This window comes from Diadema antillarum, unplaced genomic scaffold (genome assembly GCF_040938485.1).
Source record: "Diadema antillarum isolate AM-2024a unplaced genomic scaffold, OU_Dant_1.0 scf00000210, whole genome shotgun sequence".
In the NCBI taxonomy this organism is placed as follows: Eukaryota; Metazoa; Echinodermata; class Echinoidea; order Diadematoida; family Diadematidae; genus Diadema; species Diadema antillarum.
The window spans coordinates 1,079,299-1,106,685 of record NW_027271099.1 but is presented as its reverse complement, the minus strand read 5'-3'; the positions used below and the strand labels follow the sequence as shown (position 1 = coordinate 1,106,685).

At 39.6% G+C, this 27,387-nt stretch overlaps 1 protein-coding gene across 1 annotated transcript in view; it reads left to right on the top strand.

The window, feature by feature from the left end:
* The window catches only part of LOC139724294 (serine/threonine-protein phosphatase 2A 56 kDa regulatory subunit epsilon isoform-like), an 87,221-nt gene that overhangs the window by 38,033 nt on the left and 21,801 nt on the right, over nucleotides 1-27,387 (top strand). The window contains exons 6-8 of the mRNA XM_071635438.1: nucleotides 6,007-6,066; nucleotides 8,734-8,842; nucleotides 15,677-15,730. Of these exons, the coding sequence (XP_071491539.1) occupies nucleotides 6,007-6,066; nucleotides 8,734-8,842; nucleotides 15,677-15,730 (223 nt within the window). The remainder of the gene's footprint in view (nucleotides 1-6,006; nucleotides 6,067-8,733; nucleotides 8,843-15,676; nucleotides 15,731-27,387) is intronic.

The following is a 27,387-nucleotide window of genomic DNA, read 5'->3' as shown; positions in this document are numbered from 1 at the left end:
TGTTAATGCATTGACAAATGAAGGGCAAGTGTAGGTTAATATGGTAAGTGACTTCATGAGTGTGGAGAAAGTCAAAGACTCCTTAATTACCTCAAAGGCCATGGGGTAGTAGACAGAAAATGACATCAACTACCAGCTTTATTAAGACAAACTACAATGGCAGTATGGGGTGGCTGATAGAGTATGGAGTGATGAGTTCAGAGCACTTTATGATCTCAACAAAGTAGTGTCTGGTGTCAAAACACAAAGCTCCTTTTCGTAGTGATGACAGGAAGAAAATGTGCACAAAACTGAGTCCTGCCTTTCGTTTTTAATATTGATGCTTGTTTCTCTATGCCTCAACCCTTACAATAACTTAGTGTTGTTATAAATACTTTCAGTGAATAAACAATATAGATAAATAAAATGTAAATAGATTGTAAAATGTTATGTATATGGTATGCACGAGGAGCCAGTGTAGGCATGCTATTGGGTGAGACATACATTTGTACATGCACACATTAGAACCTGAATACAGCTGTGTGAGTGCATCATGCCTTTATTTGCGCCTTGCAAGTGCTCATTCCAGTTGCCGAGTACAGTGCGCACATGCATGGTATAGAGATCAAATGTTGCTGAATTCCTGAAGGACTACGTGGTCGAGTACTGTAGCTTGAAGTTTCACCCTGCACACAGTGCAACTGGCCAGGTACAAGGAACTATCTGCCCATCAGGAAACCAGCTTATCTTCGGTGCTGTTGTTAGTGGTGACATTCGTTAATCACACAGCCACTCTGCTGTGTAGCTGCCATGAGGACTGAAAGCCCTTTGTAAACACCATGTCAGCCCATGAACCCTACCCTGGGATTATATCTCTGTGCATTTTCCCCCCATCTCATCTCTCTCATCCTGTCTTCTGCTGGGGGAAGGGGGAAACATTAGGGGAAGAAAGGCAGAAAGGCAGCCCTCAAAATTAGAATTTGAATGTGCAGTTGTAAGCCAGGTTTTCCTTTGGAAGTTGTACGAAAGGAATTTTTCTTGTCTGTTGACATCATGTGACATATTTTCCAAAGCAGTGCCTTAGGGTATAGAACATGTTTTAGAACTGGGCCAGTTTCATAATGCATTCAATTTTATGGATGGAGTGTTTTACTTTCAATCACTCAGCAACAAGCAATCCAGTGTTCGGGTTGTCAAGTGAGTTTCTGTGTGTAGAATTCAGGAGTGGCTATTTTAGTATAATATCAGTCAATGCCACACAGGGGCATTGGCCAGGCACTATCTGCGGCCTGGCATAGCAAAATCATTTGAGATTGATTAAACTCAGTAGACAGTCTATATTTGAAATATTCTATTGTATCATCTCATTGTTATGATTGCCGGACCTGAGAAGCATTCTGCTGTCTGCAGCTGTTCAGTGAGTGATTGTATTCAGTACTGACGTACACTTGTCTTCCTCCCACGCTGCATTTTGCTGATCATTGAGCAGTACAAATCGGCATGAAACAAACCAGTGCTTGTAATATTTTGACAATATCAGCGTAGAGTACATAAGACATCTTCATAGATGTCTCCACCTTAGAAAAATTGAGTTGTGATGGCATGCTTGTCTCCAAGCCTATCTTATTAACCGTGAAGGAGAAAGTCATCACTCACATGCTCTCATTAAGGAATGTGCAAGGGATGATCATCTTAAACTTAAATGTCCAGTCAAAAATCCTTGCTTTACAACTGGAATCTGATTTAAGAAATACCAATGCATACAACAGTTTTGATAGCTCTGATTGCACTTTAACTAAACTTCAGAGAAGCAGCTCATGGTGTTGGAAGCTTGGAAATATGTTACAACCCACTTATTTTTTTTTTCCCCCGAAGGGAAAGAGGATGGTTTCCAGAAGGGCCTAAATAGCACTTTGAGTCAATACTGAATGTGTCTGAGTGGATCTCTGACATAACTGTTTGCAGTGTATCTTTTATGGCATTCCTGCTGGCATTAGGTGAAATATATTGGCCGTATCCTTTGATGGGATTATGCAGAAAAACACACTGCCCGTTCAGTCTTCTACATAGGCAGCAACGCATGACTCCCAGAGCATTTCAGTGATTTAAGTTTGTGGTGGTGTTGTTATTGCGAGGAGATCTCCAGACTAATCCCCTATTCTGTGTGGTGCGAACTGATGTAATGGTTAAGTGGTTGTGAAAGTAGTTCATGTGCGATGATCAGACTGGAGTGTGGTAGTTCAATAAGCCCTCTCCTCCCCTACCCCCCCCCCCCCCCAACACACATCTCACCACATTCACTTTGTAATTGTATCAAAACTTCCATACATGTATATGTATTTGTCATGGATGGGGTATCTTCTGGATGGCTTATAGGCTTGTAAGCTCTCAAAGTTTCAACAGTTAGTTGGTCGACATGTAACAATGTATCACTGATATTAATCATCTAAGTAGCTTGCATGTTCATGTCCATTGCAGTGACACTATGGCTGCGTTTATCTAAAAAATTTGTGAGGCAGAATCATGATCCTAAACGCGTTTGAGGCATTTTCAGGGGTTAGATAAACGTAACCGTGGTTTCAAACGCGTTTAGGAAGGCCGTTTTGAAACGCCTCTCAAAGGGCGTTTTGAAACACGTTTGAGACCACGGATCGCTGTTCTGTGAGTAGATAAACGCAATGCCATTTTGAAACGCGTTTATATCTCAAGGTCAAATCCCAGCTGTTTCCGGTTGTGCTCTCTGCCCATTATTTGTGTGTGACTGATGAGGCAGGTTTGGTGGTATGAAGTTGACCTTTACTTCCCGGGTCAGACGGCGCAAAGCAGCTACGCAGTGACACCACTGGAATCATGATTGTATGATGGTTAGATAAACGCGGCTCCTCGAGAATCGCGTTTCAAACCACATTTACAAACACCGTTGCAAACGCGTTTGGAAACGTGATTCTCTCTCTCAAGTTAGGTAAACACAGCCTATGAATGATTGTCAATCTGTTCTAAACTCTTAACCAAATAAACATTTAATTTCAGTGCCCCATATGCCCATATAGGGCTTTTTACACTTGTAAATTTTTGCTTAGCCCCGGACCAACGGTGGGGCTAAGGGGGGGCCTTAGCCCCACCGTTGGTACGGGACTATCCTTAGCCCACTTTCTGTTTACACTCGTTTTTGCCAAAGTGGGCTAGCCCCACCGATAGTACGGTACTATCTGGCCCTGCAAAATAGCAGGGGTTAGCACCGCAATTGCGGTGCCAAGCAAGTGAGTGTAAACAGAACGAAAAACTAATCCTGGGCTAAGCGATGGAGACGAAGTCCGACCCTCACTGACCAATCAGAAACGAGGTAATCAAGTGCTGCCGGTGCGTGCGTTTACGTGTACAGTACACAGCGTAATTATGAATATTCATGTGGTTTGGAAAGTCCGGGGCTAAGAAATACGAGTGTAAAAAGGTCAGTTTTCTCCTTAGCCCCGGACAAGAGATAGTACGGGACTAATTGGCGAGCGTAAAAAGCTGAAAAAATTGGTACGGGACTAACGATAGTCCTGGGTCAGAGAAAGTCCGGGGTTAAGAAACACAAGTGTAAAAAGCCCTTATGATGCATCCCTGAGAAATGCCGATTGTCTCTTCGTGAGGAGAGGTTCCAACTATGTTAAAGAATATTTTCGGGAACATACACTCTAGAACTCTATGTTTAATATAGGGCTATGCAGACAGACATGGCAAGCATGAGCACATTAAAATGTATCACTTGGCAGTTATAGCAAAATGTCCTTCAGCCAGCTGCACAGGGAAGTATGCAAATGTGAGCAATATCACTGAACAGCCAAAGTTAAAGTCAGAAATCACACCCAGATCTCTTTTCTGAAGCTCATTTCCTCCAGGCAGTCCTGTGCTAACAAGAGGCTGGAACTTCTCTCACAGTGACTGCACATTGTTTGCTGTTGTGTGTGCAAATTAAACATATGGACTGGGCAAGGGTGTACACTTGATACGTCTCTCCATTCAAAGGCATTTGTTTATGAAATGCCTGACCAATAGTGCTTGGGATGCCTGCTTTCTCTGTTACCAACTAGCGGAAATGCAGAGCCATGCTCCTCATTTCTAATGGATCAGGTGCGTGATGTCAAGAGCAAATTTCTCAGTATCCACGGCAACCTCTCAATGAGCCTGTGCCACAACTTTGCGCGCCTGCAGTAAATGTTCTGCTCTCGACTGCTGTTCACTTGGATGGCTCTGCCATTCTTTGTTGCATGCACAAATCATGAAAACATTTCTTATGCGCTGGCAATTTACTCAGCATGCTGTGGGAGGAATGGCATTTGTGTTAAATATTTCTCTGAGGCCATTTTCTCGCCAGCACATAATTACTGAGTTTTGAAGCGCTGTCCACTGTGTCGGGAGAACTGATTGACGTCCTGTTGTTGCTTTCAGAATATCTAATCAGTAATGACCTTATCATATGTCTTCTCCTTGTCATGGGTCCATCAAAGGGAGAAATCAGAATGGAGTCAGCTGGGAGAGACTAACAACTCAGCTGCTGTGGGATCTCTCTCATAAATAATTGAATTGTTGCTAAAATAGTGTAGACAGTTGATCTGGCAGTATGATGCATGAAATATATGTATATCTCCGCAGCTGATATGATAACATGTATTAAAATAAGCCCTCTTTGTTCCCCACTTATCTACTAGCTAAAATATGACAAGGTTAGATAGGGTATAGAATGGCTTAGAATCACTGCCAGATGGAACTCACCCCTTATAAAAGGCAGTCATACAAGCATGTTGGCTTTTCAGCTGTTTGTTAAAAAAAAAAAAAATACCTTTTCATTTTAGAATATTGTGTACCACTCATTTGCTCTATACACTAGGTATCAGAAAATGGGTTGTGTTTGTGTGTGTAAAAATGTTTATAATTTTGACTTTGTCTTTGAAGATAAATGAGAATGTGAATTTAAGATGCATAGCCTTTGTTAAATCAAAGAGATTATGTTACGTGAGAAAAAGGGAAATTGTGTAATATTTAAAGCACAACTCCATATCATGGTCAAGGTGACTTTTAAACAATGTGAAATTGAACTTATGGTATGTTGCATCAAAAGTGGACTTAAATAATGTTGTGGAATTTTGAAGTTTAGTATTGATAGTGATACAAATACATGATTGATTATGATATTTGGTTCTGGGTGAATTTTTTCCTACCTAATGGCTTTTCGTTCACTACTTTCAGCCCAAACTTTTCAAAGTGTTTGGATTCTCAATAAGACAATGCAATGTTTCATCAGCTATTAAGAGGAAATTTTGCATGGGGTCCACTCATAGTCATAGGCTGCGTTTATCTAAAAATTTTCTGAGGCAGAATCACGATCCTAAACGCGCTTGAGGCATTTTCAGGGGTTAGATAAACGCAACCGTGGTTTCAAACGCGTTTAGGAACGCCGTTTTGAAACGCCTCTCAAAGGGCGTTTTGGAACGCGTTTGAGACCACGATCGCTGTTCTGTGAGTAGATAAATGAAATGCCGTTTTGAAACGTGTTTATATCTCAAGGTCAAATCCCAGCTGTTTCCAGTTGTGCTCTCTGCCCGTTATTTGTGTGTGACTAATGAGGCAGGTTTGGTGGTATGAAGTTGACCTGTACTTCCCGGGTCAGACGGCGCAAAGCAGCTGCGCAGTGACACCACTGGAATCGCGATTGTATGATGGTTAGATAAACGCGGCTCCTCGAGAATAGCGTTTCAAACCACGTTAACAAACATCGTTGCAAACGCGTTTGGAAAGGTGATTCTCTCTCTCAAGTTGGATAAACGCAGCCAAAATGTCCAGTGACCTTAAAAAAAACCCACAAAAACAAACAAACATGGAAACATGCACATCTGTGAGTTGCTGTAGTTAGTGGTGAGATTTGTCATGTGATTTTTTTCTCTTCATCCATTTCTTGGTATTGCATGTATATTCCATATCAAATATAACCTAGGATATTAAATTGTTTTCCTATTCCATTTCTGCATTCATTTCATTTTCCAGATTTATTTATGAAACAGAGCACTTCAATGGAGTTGGGGAATTATTAGAAATTCTCGGAAGGTGAGTATTCATCGGATGTGTGCTGATTTGTTATTTTGTAAAGTCAGAATAGAATCTAGCTGATTCAGTTTTGTATTTCTCTCGTTTCAATATTTGAATCTAATTTTGGATATAGTTCTATATTCCTTCCAAAGTATTTCAAATTGTATTGATTTGAAAAGAAAGGAAATGCGTAGTCCTGGAAGCCCAGCATGATATTTCATAAACTGAATGGCTATTATGTACGGCTTCTTTGCGTAGGTGGTTAGATTTTCTGTCATTAGTGGAGATGTACGTTGTATACATGTGTGTACAGCAGTGCCTGATGTCATACTGGAATGCTAATAAACCGACCGAAGAAGAGCTAGACACATGTGCTATCATGGTGAGGATTTGGTGAAGCTGGTGTCCCAGCGTAATGTAATGCAGAGGTCTAAAGATAGGGCAGTGGGTTCCAGGACAGGTGCAGGCAAAGAGCAAAGGTTTAATCTGGAGAGAGACTGCGTTCATACCAGTCCAAGGGCACGAAGGGGTAATGGCTATGCTCGGCCAAGACGGATTTGGGGGGGGGGGATGGGGAGGGGGAGAGGGAGAGAGAGAATGTATGTGCTGTCTACGTATAGGGAGAGGACAGTGCAAAGGGAGAGGGGGAAAAAAAAGGAAATTCAGAGCAACGACTGGTAGAAGGCACGATTCATCACTTCGGAAAACGGACACCCATTACGGGCTTACGCTTGTTGGGTGCATAATTGAATGAAGCTGCAGCACGGCAAGACTGTGCCAGTATGTGCACATAGTACTCGTTTTTGATTACACAGCTCACTTGCATTTCGTGAAGTGCACGCCAGGATGTGTATGCCCCCCATACACACGCTGACTTGTTGACCACACAAAGCCAGCTCCGTGCGTGCCCCTGTGTTTTCTGATATTGTCTATCGGCATGCATCTCGGTTAGATGATGATGTATGCGGCAAGCTTAGTTGCAGTAGGGCAGTTCCTGGGAATGTAGGGATGTAGAGCTTCCCTCGTAGTCTAGCCAAACCATAAAAAAGCTGTGTTGAAATAATTGTACAGTTTATTTTAAAATGGAAATTTCTATTGTAACACGACTGAATTTTTCTTCCCATTATATAATTCCATTTGATTTCAAGCCACCGAACCTCTGCATTAAACGAGAAGTGAAAATTGTAGATCATTCTGTACAACAAGCATAAAATTGTTATATTTTAATGTCAGTTAGACAATTCATTCTAATGAATGTTTTCTTTTATGTAGTGAAAGCAGTGAAACAAAGGAAAGAGATTAATGCAAGTAATATCTTGACTGTTGTGTCCAAAACAGTTATCCCACATGTTTTATTATGGGCCACAACTCAATCTTATCATCTTGGTAACCAGATTGTGACATTAACTCATGTAATGCTAGTGATATTGCATGAAGTGTCGCTAATTTTCTATGAAATATTTCCTGACTCTGCTGAAGCTATGCAAAGGATTTAGTAATATCTTCCAAAACAGAGCAAGCTATTCCATTAAACCAAAGTCTGGAAAATTCTGTTTCAGGTCTTTTATGAATAAATCAGGTGGGTGGTTATTATGCAAGTGACACCACAAGACCATTAAATAACCAAGACAGCTACTTTTTGAGATGCCCATTGGATTTCATGGTAGATGATCATACAGGCGTTTAGCTGGTCATCTTTTCCTTGGTCTGAGCCTGCTCAAAAACTTTGCTAATCTATTTCTTTTATATGATTAGTGGGGAAAAACAAGATTCTCCTTTTGGATTCCTGTTTACAGGAAATGACAAAAATTTGATTTTCATTTAGATATAGGCATTCAGAGATTGGTGTCCCCCCCCCCCATATTTCATATATATGCATGTTAATGTGTATATTCTCAGATGTCTGTATGTATTTGATATTTCATGTTTGTTTTAATCTTCTTATATCAAAATATAGTAATTATTGAGGTTGAATTATTTTCTTGTAAACTTCTGTTTGCAGTCATGCATTGTAAAATCAGATGATGAAATCTGAACATGAAAATATATGCAGTACTAGATATTGCTTGTTTACCTTTGAATAACCCATAAAATGTTAATAAAGTACTTTTAATTGTATACATTGCTTACACCTTGGCATATTATGCCATCATTATGATACTGATAACTTGGTCAGGGTCTGTGTGATCATTATTAAAGCTGCTTATGGAATTCTGTGCTGTCATAATGAGATTATAATTTAATTTCCTAATGAAGGATCTGCGCTGCAGGGAACTATGAGGTTCTCTCTCCCATGCTTGTTGGTGGGTAGAAATAATCACGGTGAAATGCACTTAATGAAATTACTGATTTTGTAGAACAGTCATAGAGGGATTTCATGAAGATTTGCTATCATTTAAGAATGGTAAGTTTTCTTCAGTTCGAAGTACTTGCTCTTTCTAAGTGGGATATACTATAAAGATCATCAGTGCTTTGCACTTTTTTAGTGTCTGGTCTTCAGTAATTAAAATGTTTGTATTATTTCTACCCTGCAGGATGGTTTGTTACTTTGTATGCAAGTTGGTATTGATTATTGCATCATAAGGTTGCTATGCACACTTCAGTGGAGTGGTATAATATATATCCTGATATATTTCCTAATGATTTCTGAATTTGATTTTCTGTTTTCTTACCTTTTTACGTCAGCATTATCAACGGGTTCGCACTGCCACTGAAAACAGAACACAAACAGTTCCTCATCAAGGTTCTCATCCCCTTACATAAAGTCAAATGTTTGGGTCTCTACCATGCACAGGTATGTGAAATTTAGAAGAAAATGGAAGCTGGACTAGAATGCCGTATACCAGGCAACATTTTCTGCAAAGTGCAGTTAGTACTTGTGTCTTTGTGCAATGATGCGTGCAGTATCTTGTTCTTTTATCACTTTTGCTAGTTGTACACTGTAGGCCTCTTCTTCTGGTATCACTGCTGCTATTATTACTACTACTGCTACTACTACTTCTTCTGCTGCTACTTCTACTTCTACTGCTTCTACTACTACTACTGCTGCTGCCACCACTTATCTACTACAGGTACTACTACTACACTGTTACTACTACTACTACTACTACTACAACACTGCTACTACTACCACCACTATTACTACAGCTACTACCACGACTACTTGCACTTCTACTGCTACTTGTACAACTATCAGTACTTCTAAAATGTGTAAATAATACAATTAGAACAGCTATATATGACATTTCCTTTTCAATCAATGTGCCTTTAGGGTAAATTCACTCAAAATTGATGTGGAAATCAGTGATTTGTGAAATAAATGCAAAGTCTTATTCATTCCATCTCACTCTCATTGCCAGTCCTACATTGTATGTCAGGAGTGTTGTCTTTACCTCTTTGTCTCATCTATGTACCAATTGGCTGGCATATGTCAAGCTTTGTAGAAGCATTTAAATGACAGATGGATTTTTATACTATGATACTAAATGATTGTAAGATATCTGCAGTTTGAGGGCCAGAGGCTAAAGGTCATGATATTGTATGCCTGTTAAAGGGGTAAATAGACCCAGAACCTGATGAAAATGGACAGGCACTAGGATTTAACATGTGCACTTGTTACCTGTTGGAATAGGATTGATTGAATGTCAAAGGTCATAGGTCATTTGAAGCAATACAACAGCAAATTGATAACAAAGCTGATAGAAATTAGTGTGTGTGATTCAAAGCTGTGCCAGAGGTTACATGTTTAAAAGGCCAGACAGTCTCTTCTATGCCACAATTTGATAGCTGGTATAGTGACTGCACTGTATGCATTGGTTTGAAGGGTCTCACGTGAAAGTGATCCACCACTCGGTGATCTCATGCCAGATTTTATGTTAGTCGTCCTGTTCTGAGTCACCCTTCACCACCTGCACCAGGGAGGCATGCCTGGTGACTTTGTCATCTATGGTTCGTATGTACTGATGCATCTGAGTGTCTCGGTTCTCACCTATAGAACCAAGTGGTTGAGGCCTTGGAGGAGAATGCTTCTTTGGAATCCTTATCAATTGTGGACTTTCTGGTCCAAAAAAAATCTTTAATGTCAGTCTTGTCTTGTAATTTTTAGATATTTGTGCCCATGGTCATCTGTTATAGGAGGTGCACATCATGACATTTGATAACAAAAACAAAAACAGACAAACCGTGGTAACTTGCATCATACATACATTTGTATTTCTTACACATATATACATATATCTATGAAGCAGTGGTAATTGATTTTGCCTTAAAATGTCCAAGTGAACATGTGAGAAAAGACTGCCATCAATTAACGATTGATTATGGGATGGCCATACATCATCCCCTACCAGGCATCCAATCTACACAGATTGATTTAAATGCAATGAGAGTACATCAAACGACCGTGTGTGAGTTTCTGTCAGATTCGGGCAACAGATCAATAACCACAATGATGTTGCACTCTCACAGCCTCTTAGTGAGATAGGTGCTTCACAGCTTGGCTGGGGGATGGCATAAATTTTCATTCACAGACCATTTTTTTTGCCTCAGGTTTAAACTTTAATCAAGTGATGAGTTTGTCAATGTAGTTATGCAAGGCCAAGTTCCACCTCCCCACTTTGTTGAAATTTTCAATTTCTGTAATACCAAATGAAATTCCCGGTGATCGCAACATGATTCGAGATGAAAATATGCATTTTGTTGCAGGCAAAAAGTTTCCATGTGTAAGGAAGAGATGAATTGCTGGTGGCCCAGAAATGATGAGACAAATTTGAGCTGGATTTAGATTATGCACTTCACTTTTGAGAATATAGGCCAGGGCTGTTGGTTCAATGCCTGAACATGCAAGGCAATAACACCTTCTGCACAAGCCTCTCAGCACCCCAGGGCAGATGGGGACCCAATCTGATTTCCAGTGGCACACCGAGCAGAACGGGGTTTGTGCACATGTTGTGCGCAGATGAGATATAATGTATGACTCGGGGTAATTACTGCAAGATGTTCAGATCACTACCTTCACATTATCGGATGTTGGCTTTGGGGGGGATGTACAGTACATGTAGCTTTTCTCGCTGATGTGTGAACGCTGTTTGAAACTGATAATACTGGATGCTTCCCTTCGTTGAAGCTAATGGAAATGCATGGCATTTTACACTCCCCTTGTGTGGTTAGACCGTAAACCTTGCATGGATGCACACTCTTTGACCATGTGAGAGACTTGTGCTGTCACTTGTACAGTCGTGGTGGATAAAGGAAACAGGGCGATAGAGATATAGATGCATGGATAGATACGAGGATAGACGGATGGATGGGTAGATAGTAACATGGATGGGTGGATGATGGATAGACATATAGGCCTATCTAGATAGATAGATGGACAGAAATAATTAAGATAGAACGGAAGAAGAGATTTACAGAGAAAATAAGAAGGTTGAGAGTGGAAGAGCAACTGCTGAATGCTGATGGGCCTGCATGAGGAACAGTGAACTATGGCCACGCATATCTTGACATTTATCCGCGGACCCAAAGAGTGTATTGACTGTAGGGTAAAAGAATGAGGGCAGTTCAGTATCCTGGCTTTGTGCAGCCGCAAGCCTGGCATCCCTTGTCTAGCGTGAAGGCGGTGACAGCAAACTGAGGCTTAGTCCCAGGCAATCACTTTCCACGCTGACCCTACCTCCCACCCGTCCCCTTATGTAGATGCCACACCCTCCCCCCCCCCCCCCCAAAAAAAAAGAAGAAGATAAAAGAGTAGTGCTAATGAAGATTTCTGTACCTTCAGTCACACATTGTAATTTCACTACTGACGGTGTGTGTGTTTTTATTTATTTATTATTTATTTATTTATTCAAGATTTCATGCGTGTTCACAAAATAGGAATGCACACAAATGTATGCAAGTACATCTCATATAGCCAAAACAGAATATATACAATAAGTATACATTGATAAGAAGCAGCTACAGGATAGTATACAACTCCACTAAGAGAGCTACATTATTCAAGGTGACGAACACGCAAAGGAATTGCAACATAAGCTTAAAGCTTGAAAATCGTTGCAACCCCCGTGCACACAATCTATATATGCTTGCAAATACATAGTTTAAATGATCTTGATAGAAGTTGGGGGGGGGGGGGGTATTTACAAAGAGAGCATGGGAACATGAGGGGGAAATAAGAAATGCATGTGTGGTGCCTATTTGTCCTGTCGGACATTGACAAGAGAGAGCAAGAAAAAGTTTTGATTGGAGAGACTGGTCAATCAAAGTGTGTGTAAGTGCCATGTATAAAGGAATTTGCAACATAGCATAGAGAGTAGCTATTTAGGGTATTATAGCTGCATTAAGGGTAGGGTGGATGTCATTAGGCAAATAGAATTGCTTCAGCAGTCACTCTCCCTGCTTCCCTCAGTCCCAGAGGGGACTCCCATTATAATGGTAATGATGATGGTAATAATAATGATAATAATATATAATAATAATGGTAATGATAATGATAATGATAATAATAATAGTTATAATAATAATGATACTAATAATAATGATAATAATAATAGTAATAATAATAATAATAATAATAATAATAATGATAATAATTCTAAGATAATAATAATAATAATAATAATAATAATAATAATGATAATGATAATAATGATAGTATAGTAATAATAGTAATAATAATGATAATATCATCTCATGTTCCTCTATACTGATGCTGAAAATGTTCATTGTCTTGGATGATACACCCATCGACTATTCTTGTAGTTTAGAATGGTAGATGAAGTGACTTAGCTGTGTAGCAGGCAAATGCTGGAGCCAACCTTCCCCAGTGCTGTACATTTGATGCTCTCCTAACAGAGTATGAGCTGCTGGAACCAGATCATGCAGTGAGAAAAGCATATTTGTTCAGAGGGCTCGTCTTTTTATGCTGAATACCAGCAGGGGTAAATGCATGGGAGCGTGCAAAGTCATTAATTGAATTGCCTGGGAACTCAAAATGGAAAGCATTGCCAGATAGGGATATAGTCACAGTATTTCCTGGGGAATATGTTCATTTTTAAATTTCGTATAAGTGCTTCATTTTGGTCTCTGATCATAAGACCAAGTGAAAGGAATTGTTTGAAATGTTCTGTGTGTATGCTAATGTCTCCATTTAAAAAAAAGGAAAAAAATCAAAGACAATTTTTCCCCATGACAGAATTTTGATGCCAGATGAAGACAGATGAAGTTTGATTAGTCTTGAGGCAAATGAGATTATGTTCTACTTTCCGCTGTATGTCTGTGTGGTTTAATGTGATGGTAGTCACTCTGTGTTGCAAGTTCTACTTCCTGTCGTATTTGACACATAGGCAGTGCACACGCTTACTCTGTGTGCTGGCACTTTGCAATCAGAGTCTTGCTAGCTACCGGTAATCCTTCTAGCATTTCATGTACACCTTTGTATTTACGACAAAGAAACCAAGTGCTTGTAACTTGAAGGGATAGAGAAATGTGGGTTGATGTACATCCTACACAGAAGCACGCAGACACACATACAAAAAAGGTGCCTGACGTTGGCATTTCTCTGTGTATCCAGTATGATCTCATATTACTACCAGCATGTGCATGTCGTTTGAGGCACATGCCCAAATCCTCAACTGGCTTCAGTCTGACAGCTTGAACTGTGCCAGGTAGGAAGTAATAATATAGGCAAGTGGTCAAATTTGAATGCCATTGAATGTTGATGATTTGACTACACAGCAATATTTTGTCATCAACTACATAGATAGCTAGCAACAACTTTCAAAGCCAGATTAGCAATTTAGAAGAACATAATCAGATATCAATAATCAAACAACAGATTAATAACTGATTTTGGATATTGTGCTTTCCAAGTTATACATATGATGCTTTCATACCTTGATATCTTTTCAGAATGTTCAGGGATTTAATTGATTCTTATGAATAAGTATAATATCTTGAGGATTAGGCACATTTCATACCTTTGTCATAGACGGTGTTTAATTGCTTAATTCATCTTTAGTTGGAGGTAGTATGTATACAGGCAAGATTCATGGGATTTATTGTTTTGCCACTCACCACCTAGATGCTAGATTGAAAGAGATTGTAGATGCCTGTCCTTTTACACTGTACATAATGTGAGCAGTGAAAAGCTAAAATGACCCTTCACCTTTCTTCCCCAATGGTAAATCATGAGAGAGAACCTTGTCACACTTCAGACTGTTCCTAATGCAAGGGGTTGGGCAACATTCTTTCTGTCTGTCGACCATTATAGCACAGACTGTGCCGTTCTGAGCTACATGAATATTAGCCTTGCATGTGCTCTTTGAAGGCAATAATTGGCCAGTTGATTCTCTGCCTCTCTCAATTAAGACAGAGAAGCAGAAATGACTTTGTGACTTGAGGAGACCTCGCACCAAGTGTCTGCATCAGGTCACCAAAGTAATGGTCATGGACGGTGACGTTGATATATGATGCCGTTGTTGGCATACTGACTGTTTGCCAGTCTTCACTCGTTACGTGGACGGAATGGTGGCAGGAATTCGCCTCCGACATTAGTAGTCACACACTGAAGAAGCTTTCAGAGTGATTATTTAGACCATTGAAGTCCCACATTTTGGTCGTTTCAGGTGCAGGTGTTTACCTCTAGCTGTACTGCGCACTAATGATATGTGTGATGGCCCTCTATGTAAGGTTATTCACTTGGCATGTTGTCAAGGGATTATAACAATTATATTCATATAATTATTGTGCACACTGTTGTCCAGATTAAAAGTAGTTTCCCATTATGGCTTAGCATGTGAAGTGAGCTTTAAAAAAAAAAAAAAAAAAAAAACTTATCCTATCCAATATGGTATGAATGGAATCTGCAGTGAAAGGTCAGAGGTAAATGCTGACACTTGTTTGTGCAGTATGATAGCTTTGTGCATAAACATGGTCATACCTTGGTATGTCGCAGCCTCCTTGCCTATGCAGCTCAAAGCAGTAAATACTTCAAATGAAGCTTAACATCATTCATGAGGCTGTGGTAAATAAAAACGATGTATGGCACTCGCCTTCATCCCTTTTGTTTGTGTACTAGTAGCACAACAGCATGTTTAGCAGCTGGCAGGGGAGTTCAGTGTCACTGATTCGACTTACCCTGACCAGTATATTCATGCTCAACTTCAGTGATTGCCCTGTCCCTAGGGCCAACCACAAATAAGTCTACAGTTAACAAGAATTGTAGAAATTGCTGCAATTAAGCAGCTTGTCGTGGAAACCCAAATGTCTGAATGATCATGCCAGGAGTAGCTGGTATTTCTGTGTGTTGTAAATGGCACTCGTGATAAATTTTGCTCAGTTTGTATCCTGCTTTACCTTGGCATTTATCTCTACATGCAGTGTGTGCTGATACATGTATGTAGTGTTATTATGTGACACATACTCGTAAGTCTGCAATTGCACTGCTTCCCACATAATTCCGCATGGCCTTTCAGACTTTTCATATGGACAGCTGTTCTTGATTTCTATGTTCGTCTCCCCATTTAATGCCTTGTCTTTTTTATTTTTCTCTCAGCGATAGATTCTGACATTTAATTTTGAAAGCGGATCATTTATTTTCAGCTCTTTGTTTTGTTTCTTTCATCCTCAGCTGGCGTACTGTGTCGTGCAATTCCTGGAAAAGGATGCTGGGCTTACAGAGCAAGTAAGTAAACATCTGAACCAAGTTATGAAATGGTGATTTTTATCTCAATTGCTCTCATCTGTGCATAAATCCATACCAATTTAAGCGCGGAGACAAGACAATGAAATCATCAATAACTTTCTGTGTGTCTGTGCAGTCTGTAAATTTGCCCCTGGCATGACATCAATAAATCTGGGAGAATGGAAGCTGTACAAAAAATTGGAAGCTGAAGGACATATCATGATAGTTGATGACCCGTGTGCCTTGCATTTCTGCAGATGCTCTACCAGCATTGTAACTGACGCTTCATTGTGTAATGAGAAACAAGCAATGAATTATTCCTGCATGGTGTCATAGTGCTGGTACTTCACGAGATATTCCTGGTCGACAATGTGCAATGATATTAAAGCTGAAACAAAGCTCTCAGAAGCACTCAAAAATTCATTGCCACCATGTGGAATTTGCTTGTAATACATCAGAAGGGTCCATGAAGAAACTTACCTGGCTGTCACATTTTGCAAGGATGATGATTTGTTTTTAATAGAGTATTTTGAGATCAAAAAGTGTAGAGTAATTTTGATTGTAGTACTTGACTTTTATTCGAGAATTGCCCATCCTGTTCAGCATTGTGGGACTGTAGAACATTACGAGATGATCGATCATGCCCCTTTATTTCCCAACAAGCTGCATGTGATTCACTCAAGTGCAGAAGATTGCTGCTGCCCAATTTGTCGATTATCGATAATGGAATATGAAAAATTACATAGCAACCACAATTATGTAAGTTCTGAGATTGTGGACTTTGGGTGAACTTTATGGGCTAATACTTTGCATTTTTGCTGTTACCCAACTGAAATTGTGTTATTACAATGCTATTCCACACATTTCTTACGTGTACATGTACTTTTTGGAGCAAAAAATTGACAGATCTGCAGGCATTTGAGAACTATGTTTTGGCTATAAGTATGACATCCGTCAAGATCTGCCTGATGATGTGTAACGGCAGAATATATGGAGAGGATATGGACTGCAAGGTGGACCTACTGGATTTCATGAAATATGTGGAGGTGAAATAGAGACCCTGTTCAACTACCCTGTCACAAACTGTTAATTTGGTATTCAAGCCTGCACCAGTGTGGTCTTGTTTGTTAGACTATGTGATAATTAAGGAAACAATTTTCTGGCTAACTACGATGTATTGCCTACATCTATCGAAATTCAGTGCAGCTCTTGAAAGGAAGCCACCTTATGAAGGCTAGAAAACCAGACAAGACTCCCAATGTTGAAATTGTGCTGGTTGTTACACTCATGTCTGTAGGACATGCAAGGCCCCTTCCATCAAAATGTTTGATTCCTCTTTTCTTCTTTTTTTCTGTCTCTCCAGTTTTTCAGTGTCTACAAACAGCTAACATTTATGTGCATGCATTAAAAAAAAAATAATTCCAATCATCATGTATTAGAGCCCCCCCCCCCCACTACATTGTGTACAAGTTATAAGCATTCTATGATAGTGAAAATATCTAAATGAGTTGTATCTACAAAATGTCAAATGTTCAGGAGAGCCAAAAAACATGATGGCCAAAGCACTGTAGCGAATGGGATAGCCTTTCATTTGATATGCTGTGGTGGCTTCATTTTTGGAATAAGACAGATGGGATTTGGACAGGACATCACTTAACCCGTTAATTGACCATTAATCAAAAAAGCCATTTTCACCAAAATTTCAGATACAAGGTCTTGTCACCACAGCGACGATATGCATTTTACACATAACAGACATTTCATGAAAAAAAGATAAAGCAATCACCCTGTGCAATTTAAACAGACATGTACTGATAACTGATGCATCCATTACCAAGTTTCCTTCACACCGGTTCTAACCAAGCCATCAATAAATAAACAGCACTGCTGTTGTAATATGAAATAAAAAGCCATGCATTTTCTTTCTGTGTTATGTACAGTTTGATACGCACAGATGTACCCTACACTACATATTTTAATGAGCAGTGTAAGTCCATCTCCAAATTAACGTACAATTTGTGGGAAAACAGAATAAAATCAGACAAGCACAAAGCTAGAAATATCTTTTAGGTACGACATGAATTTAGAGTTTAGCACATTTTTATCAAATAGTGACATTGCTTGCAATTATACACAGTGTATGTGCAAATTAAAGGAGAGGTAATGTTCATCATCTTCCATAGGTTTGACAGTCTTAGAATTTCATGGTTTCACATGGTTTCATGAAAAAACAATGTTGTTTGCACCCACATCTGCAAATTGGTGGAAGTGATGATCATCGCCTCCCATAGTTTTTGTTCACAAAATGTCATAAGAATTATGTCTTTTGTTGGTAGTTGAACTGCTACAACCCCTGTTTCCCTAATTATCATCGCGACACAAGTACAAAACCACAATAACTTGACACAAAGGATACAGGACATCTGTTCCAATTTTATCCTTTTAAAAAGAAAGTTTGTTGAATATTTGTGTGCAAGTCTAGTAGAGACTTAGACTATTGACGTTGCCACCTCATATACTTTGCATACTAAGTAGTTGGCCGCAGTATCAGTATTTTGTGATAAGGTGTGAAACTTCAAGATCTAGTAACTTGTTTATTCTGCATCCAATTTCAATGAAAGCTTCACAAGTTTTTATTCTTCTTTTCAAGATTACCCTACTAATTCATATTTTATTATTGAGTACTACTGCTCTTTCAGTTGACACCATGAATATCCAGCCATGCTAGTTGGAGAAAGATACAGGCAAGACAGAACAAGAGAGAGAGATTGAGACATACACAGAGAAAAATTAAGGGTCATTGCTGCCTCATTGTATTTCACTCAACTGATGAAATGATTGTGCCACTTTTCCTTGGGGGTATTAGCATGACATAAGAGATGAAGTGTACACTCTGATATGTATTCATACTCCATACGTAAATGACAGGCCAGGTCCATGGGAGAGATATGTTACCTGCCATTTCTTGTATTTCATATGTTTTTTACATGCAGACTTTGATTTTGAAAATGTGTCATGGGAGATTAGATAGACGTGGTTGAACATCGGTATTTCCGTGTTGAATTGTGTGTATTGCTGCCAATATCTGTATAGGCATTGCAGTTATATGGGCAATCAATTATTATTAGATCAGTGGGGATAGTTAAAAGTGCTGAACCACTGCTTTCGATAACTTTGCACAGCTTTCAGTTAGTTACCCACGCCGATGAAAATCGGCAGGGGGTTATGTAAAGGGTTCCGTATGTTTGTTTGTTTGTTTGTTTGTTTGTTTGTTTGTTTGTTTGTTTGTTTGTTTGTTTGTGTACAAGATAACAAGAGAACGGGTAAACGGATTTGCACGAAATATTCAGGGGATGTTTGGATAATGGCAGGAAAGAATCGATTAGATTTTGGTGATAATCGGTTGACCCTTGCAAATTCTGTGTGACCTTGAAGTTTTGACCCCATGATATAGTGACCACTCCGAAAATTTCCCGTTTCTCACTTTGCGATTTTCCGCTATCATACGAACACATAAACTCCCAAACGATCCGACTTCGCTGCTCAAATGTTCGTAAGAATTCCGAAATTTACGTTCAGGCCTATTTGAGGGACTATGTCCTTCTGGATTTATGAAAGTTCGTTCTCCGTCGTCACAAACTGGCCCGTATTTTGATGATTTTTCAAATTAACATTGATTGTTTTTTTCGTTGGAGGAGCATTTGCTCGGTCAGTTACACTGCACGATATGCGCGCTCAATGTCAATGCGTGTGCAAGGCCGCTGAAAATCATCGCGCTGTACACTGTTGGTGCAAAATTGCATCGGGGACGTTGCGGCGCTCGTTGGTGACCGAATACTGGTGCAGTAGACATTTGCATTCAACCCTTGCATTGAATAATTTCCGTAGACACTAATCATAGGGGTAATTGCCTAGGGAGTACGTAAATTTTGTTTTTCTTTTGCGCTTTTGTGGATACCATCAAAGATCGTACACTCATACGACCTTTGATATCATCACACTCTCGGCTTGCTATGAGCAAAATATCCCGCAAGAAAACGGCGTATTTCTCGATTTTTATTGCTTTTTCGGCGACCCGTCGCGTAGACAATATACTCTTAAAACTGGACTTAATTCGCGCGCGCTTGGAAAAGTTCTGATTCTGCACTTTTGGCGGTGGTATTTGGGATTTTCGATGGATTTTTGGAGGAGACTAAAGGACTTTCCTGCTGTGAATGAGTGTTACCGTATGTGAAATGATGTGATTTGCGTGTGATGTGACTGTAGACCCAAAGATCGTACACTTCAGTGTACAATCTTTGGTAGAACTCACTGGCTGGTGATAAAGCACACTGGCAATTAAGTGACCGAATTCTGGTAGATGACCGAATGCACATTATGTTTACCCCGACTTTGTACTACAAGGCGTGGGTCTGCCGCCTTTGACGGCCCCTCTCTAGTTTCACTCTGTCTGTGTCTGGCAGTTTCTATTGAAGCCCTGTAATTAAGTCTGAAATTAAAAGTAGAAAAATGTTAAGATGTCATCGGATGTTGAAAGTCAATCAGGTTTCTATGTGAGCAGTTTCGACAAATCTGTCAATAGCTCAACAAAGCTATTGACATTTTTAGTCTATTGTTTTTATTTTGTTATGGTTTTTGCCATTGTGGGTCTCACAATTTCTCAAGGGTTTATCAAACATTATCTTTTTAATTTCACCTTAAGGTCACATTATACTTTATGAGCCTCATAAACCCTAAGAGAAAATAGGGATGCATAGTATTATACATTCCATTCTAGTATTTGTATTATGTATTTGTATATACCTTAGAAAAGGAATTCCTGTTGTTACTCATGATCACATGTACGTTTTCTTTGAAATTGTCACAAATATGTTCTGTTAATGTATTGTATATTATTTTTTGTTTATTCAATGGAAATGGAAATAAAGTTGAACTTGAAATATTGTATGTATTCACCCACTTTTCAAAAACACTTGCCTGTATTTATGTACACTGGACAAGTATTCACAAATATACTATAGTTTTGTCAGTTAATATTTTGGTTCTGCATTTGTGTGTCATGCATTGTCTCATGTAAGTTAACATGACTTTACTGACATCCTCAATTTCCAAGTATGAAGATATTTTTGCTCTTTGCTATTTGTACAAGGGTCTGTGAGATCAGACTCCTCCTTTTTTTTTCTTTTTTTGGGGGAGGGGGTGGGGAAGCTAGTGAGAAATGGTCCCTGTACATTTAATGGACAGCATTCCTTCCCTCCTTTTAATATGGATCACAATTTTGAAAGAGAGGATTGCTTTCATCGAAAACAAATATTGAGGAGACATCAAACTGGCAACTAGCATCTCTCAGCTCTTTCAATATCATAAGTTTGATTTACTTGTTGTGGGGGGGGGGGGGGGGGAGGGGATACGTTCTATGTAGTTGACAGGTGTACGGTCCTTTCACTCCACCCCGTAGACCATTTGAGGCTCTTATGTAGGGGATGTCATTTATATCTTTCAAAGATTGATCCTTTTCATTTGAAACAACTAGTGTCAAACTCTCCTCTTGTTTGTACAGTTATTGTACTTCAACACACTTGTTACACGTTTGTCTCTCACAAGAAATATCTCAGTCGTAGTTAGGCCGCGTTCATGCGAATTTCGTAGCCAGAATCACAAACATGAATCATGATTCAAAACGGCGTTTCAAATCACGGTCTCAGCGGAAGAGCGTTCATGCGGGCTTTCGCAATGCTGATTCTGGCTCTGCTCATCCTTTGCCATTGCGCAGCGCACTGCGCAGTTTCTGCAACTCGAGCCAGACCTCCTTATGCCAACTGATCAGTCAGTTATAATAGGCCTTTACGTTTTAATTTCAGTGAATACTTTCCAATACTAAGGTGTGGCATTCAGGCTCTGCCCACAGAAGGGAATAATCCTAATTCTTCGTCTCTCCAATCGTTTCCCTAGGTAGACACAGCGCTGCAGGCATTACTTTTATCAACTCAATCGGAGAGTAATTACATGTATTATTATATTAAACAGCTAACGTGTATACTAGCATAGAATCGGTGTATGGCGTTGATGTAAACAAATAAGTGCAAGTATGGTACCGAAACACACGATTCATAAGACGTACACAAGCACGCGAACAGAGCAAGAAGCTGTGGGATACCCCTCGAGACACGCATGCGCACAACGCACAATGACGTCATAGAATCATGATTGAAATCACGGTTGCGTTCATGCGGTTTCTGCGATCGTGATTCTGGCTGAATCATGATTCAAAACGCCCTATTTTCCGCGTTTCAGATCGGCGTTTTGAAACGCGTTTAAATGGAAAAATCGCATGAACGCAACGCAACTAAACACGTTTAGCGACTAAACGTGTTTAGAAACGCAATTCTAGTTCCGCATGAACGCAGCCTTAGTATATGCAGAATATTTAAGGATGATTGAAAGGTATCAGAGGTTGGTAAACTTGCAGTATTACCCATTCAGATTATCTAGTGTCTCAAGATGTTTCAATACCATTGACCGATAAAGTTCTTCAAGAATAGAATCTCTCACTTTATTAGATGTTATTGTTTGTTGAAATGATGAGTGAAGTTCATGTTTTCACAGCCGTTATTCCAGTTCTGCCATGTTTGGTTTATATCTACTTTAATTATGACTACATACAGTTATCTGTAAAGCAGATGGCTCTAGATGTGAATCTGCTCTTTTTCAAGTGTGCTACAATATGACATGTACAAAGTGTATCACTATAAATAGTAGAGGGAAAAATACACAGTTGTGAAATATTTAGCTGACACCTCTGTAGAGGACACAGATGCATTTATGATTCTTCCAGGTATCCGTGACTATTTTTACTCTCTCATGCCAGCTGTCTTTTTATTTCAACTGATCTCAAATGGAAGTGGCTTTGACCTCACAAAGATTCCCGATTCCGAGCCCGCGTGCATTATGCAGTGCTCGTTCAGACTGGAATACAAGCAGCAGAAGAATTGCAGCCATGCTGTGAAAACAGTTTATCAACCGGGTTTCAAGCTGCATGGTGCAAGCTAAGCTGAGAATGTGCCGGTGGCAATGAAGAAAATGCGTAATGAGATTAACAGCGTCCCTTCCGTCCAGGGCCTATGCACATTAGTACCTCTGTAGAAATGGTAGATAGTTATCTGTTCTTTGTTTTGATATTATTAATTTACAGTTTAGTGACTGTTGATAGATTCTACAAGAGTAGGGCCCATTTGGCAATTATGAATTTGTAAGACTTCCTCCTTTGCGTAACATCTGAATAGTATTTTAATCTCATGCTCCTTGTGATGACATTTACAATGTAATATGGCCAATTGTTCAGTTAATTGTAGTATTTGCTTATTTTTCTTGCCTTCATGAGCCCTGTTATTATGAAAGCTATGGCACCCTTACCACAATTAAGAGAATAAAGTAATGATAGATATCATGATTATTATAGTAGTGATAACTTGATGATGACAGCAATAATAGGCCTATGTCACTACTACCATGATGACTTCAAATTCTACAACTAAAAGAATTGTATTATTGTTTTAAATTAGATTAAATATCAGTGGCTGGCTGTAACTAATTTACATGTAGTTTCTATGAAATTCACTCCTCAGTTGCAGGCAGTTTTGAAATTGTTTTTTTTTTTCCAGTCAAAGACACTTTCCTTTAAGATATCCTAGTTTACAATTAATATGATTAGAAGATGATATAAATGAAGCATTCAATGTGTCTCCTTAGATTTTATTGTGGGTCATTCTCTCCATCTGAAACCTCTGTAATGCTAATATGCAGCTGCCATGCCTTGAAGTTTCCTTTCAAATGTATGCAAACACACACAATCATTAATTTAGGGATTGTGTTCACACAAGAATGCAAGCAAAAATTCAATTCAGTTTGATGCTCATATATATATAAGATATATATATCTTATATTGTGCAGATAATAAGGATATTATATTTTGATAGACAAATATTGATGTATCTCCACTGTGATCTAGTGTGCCTTCAGTGCTGATAGCCTTTCCTTCTCTATCTCCTCCTCCTCCTCCTCCTCCTCCTCCTCCTCGCAGGCATTTATCCCATACCTGATTTAAAATTCTCTGCAGGAGAGACCAAAATGACGTTACTTGGTTGAGGATAGAAGTAAACACAATCTAGCTTTATTGCATGTAGGCTGGTCTAGTCTCCCTGTAACACTGACGGTGGTGTGACGTAAGCTGGTACGACCATTCTTGACATTTAGGGATAGAAATTACAGAAAGATGAGCAGTAGCCCTTCTGTTTTGAGTGGGGTATCTGAGGAAGTTGTGTGGTTGAAGAAGAGTGCACAGCCACTCTGCATCCACGCAGAGACCGACACGGGCTCCTACGTGGCGCACATACACACACCACACACACACTTCTTGTGCATGCAGTACTCAATTTGCAGACAATTAAAGATAAATGCACATGTGTAGTTGCAGGACGGGTTACCCATGCGCACTGCGTTACCTGCGTGGCAGGCAAACTACGGGTGTATCACCAGGGCTGCGTCTCCCTGACGCGTTCATGGCGCACACATCTTGTGTGTCTGTCCAATTAGTATCCACATGCTGCAGCCCTGCCGGTGTTATTGCATTCACGATTCAAGCAGAGAATCAATACTTCGGCTGCACAGATTTCTGTCAAGTGCGGCCATGCCAGGGCTCAGCTTAGCAAGCTAGGCACTTGTTGTTGTGATACTGGGGGTGCAAAAAACACAAAATGATTTGTGCCGACAACCAGGGCAATTTCCTAATCCTTATGATTTGATGGAGGAGAATATTTTATGGGAAGTAGAAACAAAAAAGGAATTGACTTGTGCCAACTTGAATTTTATGAGATGATTGTATTCGAAGAAATGCGTGCAATATGTTTTATCTAGGCACTCATGTTCTTGCCAATAACGTAGGCAACTCAAGAGGGAGGGGGATGCTTGGGGTGAAATAATTCTGGACAGAGAATGTTCAGAAAAATGTTATTGAAAGGCCACAGCAATTATTGAACATGTTAGCTGTTGTTCTTGCAATTGTTATCAGTGTCTTCAATATTATAGGTGGCTATATTGATATTATTTTTATCTGACCGCAAAGTCGCACAAATTGGCATCTACGTTTTAAATGGTATGAACATTGGTAAATGATTAGAATTGGAAGAAGGTTTTCCACTTGACCAGGAGAAGTCAGAATGGAAGTCTTGAAAAGTTCATTGATCCCAGAAGTGATGAGTAATATCTCTCACACTTGGCAAATCAATTGACTTGTGGTTGTCACACAGCATGAACTTACCCAACAAACCAAAATGACAAATGGCAGTTATATTTTGTAAATGGCATTCCTGTGTCATGTTCATTGTGTGCACCACTTCCAGGCTTTGTTTTGCGTGGATGCAGGATATAAAACAAATATGGGCCACATCAAAGCTAGTCATTGCTTGACATCGCACTGCCCTGGATGATGTGGAGATGAGTTGCCTAGGGCATTGTAGAGTCAGCCAGTGTACATTGGCCCATATGTTTGTATACCTTATTTCCCTGCATGTAAGCCATACCCCCCTCCCCCTTTGAGATATTCAAAGGCAAACATTTTCTCATGTGGCATCACCCAGTGACATATGGTACATTGTATGTTATCAGTGCCCGTTTGCGTAATAGACTTAACTGTGGCAGTATCTACGGATATTACAGCATGCAGAAATAAAAAATAAAAAAAGCTGACTGGCTTTTGATGTGGTAGTTGTCATTGCATTTAATGTGATCCCTCTTGAAGTAAATGTTTGATATAGTAGGTACCATGTGTTGTATGTTGTCAAACAGAACACTATTTGCACTCTAATCACACAAATTAAGAGGTTCAAAATTGTCCGGCACAGGAATTGTGAAGAAAGGAGGGGGAGGGGGACAGTATGTGATTAAACTTAGCCACTGGTATGTTGCCATGCTAGTTAATCAGGCAAATGTGTGTGCGTAAGATGCATACCATTATCTGAAGTTATGATAAATTACACTGCAAAGTTTGTCAGAATATTTCTGTGAAACTTAGTCCTGTCCCTGATGAGACATGCTTTATGATGTCCCAAGCATTTTTTTTTTTTGTTCTCTCCATGTTCTCTCCCACAAGTACCCAGAACAGTTTAACTGCATATTAGCATCATATCAATCTTCTCAATTCTGAGTATTCAGAGAGCCAGCAATGAATTCATAATAGCACCAGCAGCCTGCAAAAGATAGTATGTGCTTATTGAAAAGTATTAGGTGTAATATTATGACAGCAGCGAAGAAAATTAGACAGAACATATTCTCTTTATATTTGTTAGTCACAAATCTGTTTCTTGGGAAAAATATACTACAAACACTACTATGCAGCAGCAACCAGGTATATTGTAAGATTTGTTGCGGTCTTTGATTCATCTTGTTAGCCTATTCCTTCGTGATGCATATCATCGCATAGTTGTGAAAGAGAACCTCCTGAAATATTTTCTATTTGTGCATCTTGTCATGTCTGTACGGCCATGAGGTCATTATGATTATGATCAGTACATTTTGTTTGGAAGAGTCAGTGATCCATCCAGCCTCTTACTATCTGGCAGTGTTCAGTGCCTGAATACGCTGCTTCCCAGTTTAGCAACGAACTCTTCCGTGCACCCCATCAGCGGATTTGCGGTGGCGTCGCACAGTGAAGATGGCGTGGGGCAGAATTGAAGCTTTCTAATTGCATCTGCTCTATCACACTGTCTTAATGCTGAAGTATCGTACCATAATTTGGTCAGTGGAGCACACACACCACTCACTGTAGCATTGACTGCTAGATACTTGCCTTAAGGGGCAGGTGACTGGCCCATCATTTTGCAACTTTACCACGCACTGTATACAGTAAATTTGTGAGCATAAGGATGTGAGATGTAACTAACATGTGGGACTGAATAGCTGTGAATTTGAATGTAATTTGTTTTAAAGGCCATAGCTAATTGCAAAATTTGACTGGAGATAGATGTGGACACAGAATGCTGATTATCATCTTAGTTTTGAATAGAAGGTCAATGTTATGGAATTTAGAGGTCAAAACATGACACAGGTATGTACGTCCTAATGTACAGCGAGGCATTTCTGCCTGCATATGATATATCCCACCACAGCATTATTGCCAATAATAGCAATGTCGGGACTATCAACCCAGTCTACCATTTTGTTTAAAAGCAGTAAAATCCATTGCTTAAAGGGGATGGCTAGTAACTGATCAGTGGGAATCAGTGGGAATGTTGGGGGATGATTGTTCCAATCCTTGTGGGATTTATTTAAGAGTACATTATATATCTATTGTTGTGTGAAAATTGTTTGCTTCAGAGTGGTCGCATATTCAAGTGATGTGCAGTTTAATGTTTCCAGGTTAGCATGCCTGTACAGTGATGGGGCGATCATTAACGGGCCGTCAACGATCGCCCCATCACTGTTTAGGGCTTGTTTTAGTTCACTGACTAAATTTAAAACCAGGGATTTGATTTAAAATATGTTTGGTAATTTGGGCCTTTATATCAGAAACACAAGAGGAGTGCTGAAATTATGTCTCAACAACTTGACAAAGATGTCAATGAGCAGTTCTGAGTGGGTCTGACTCGTGGCTGTATTCAGT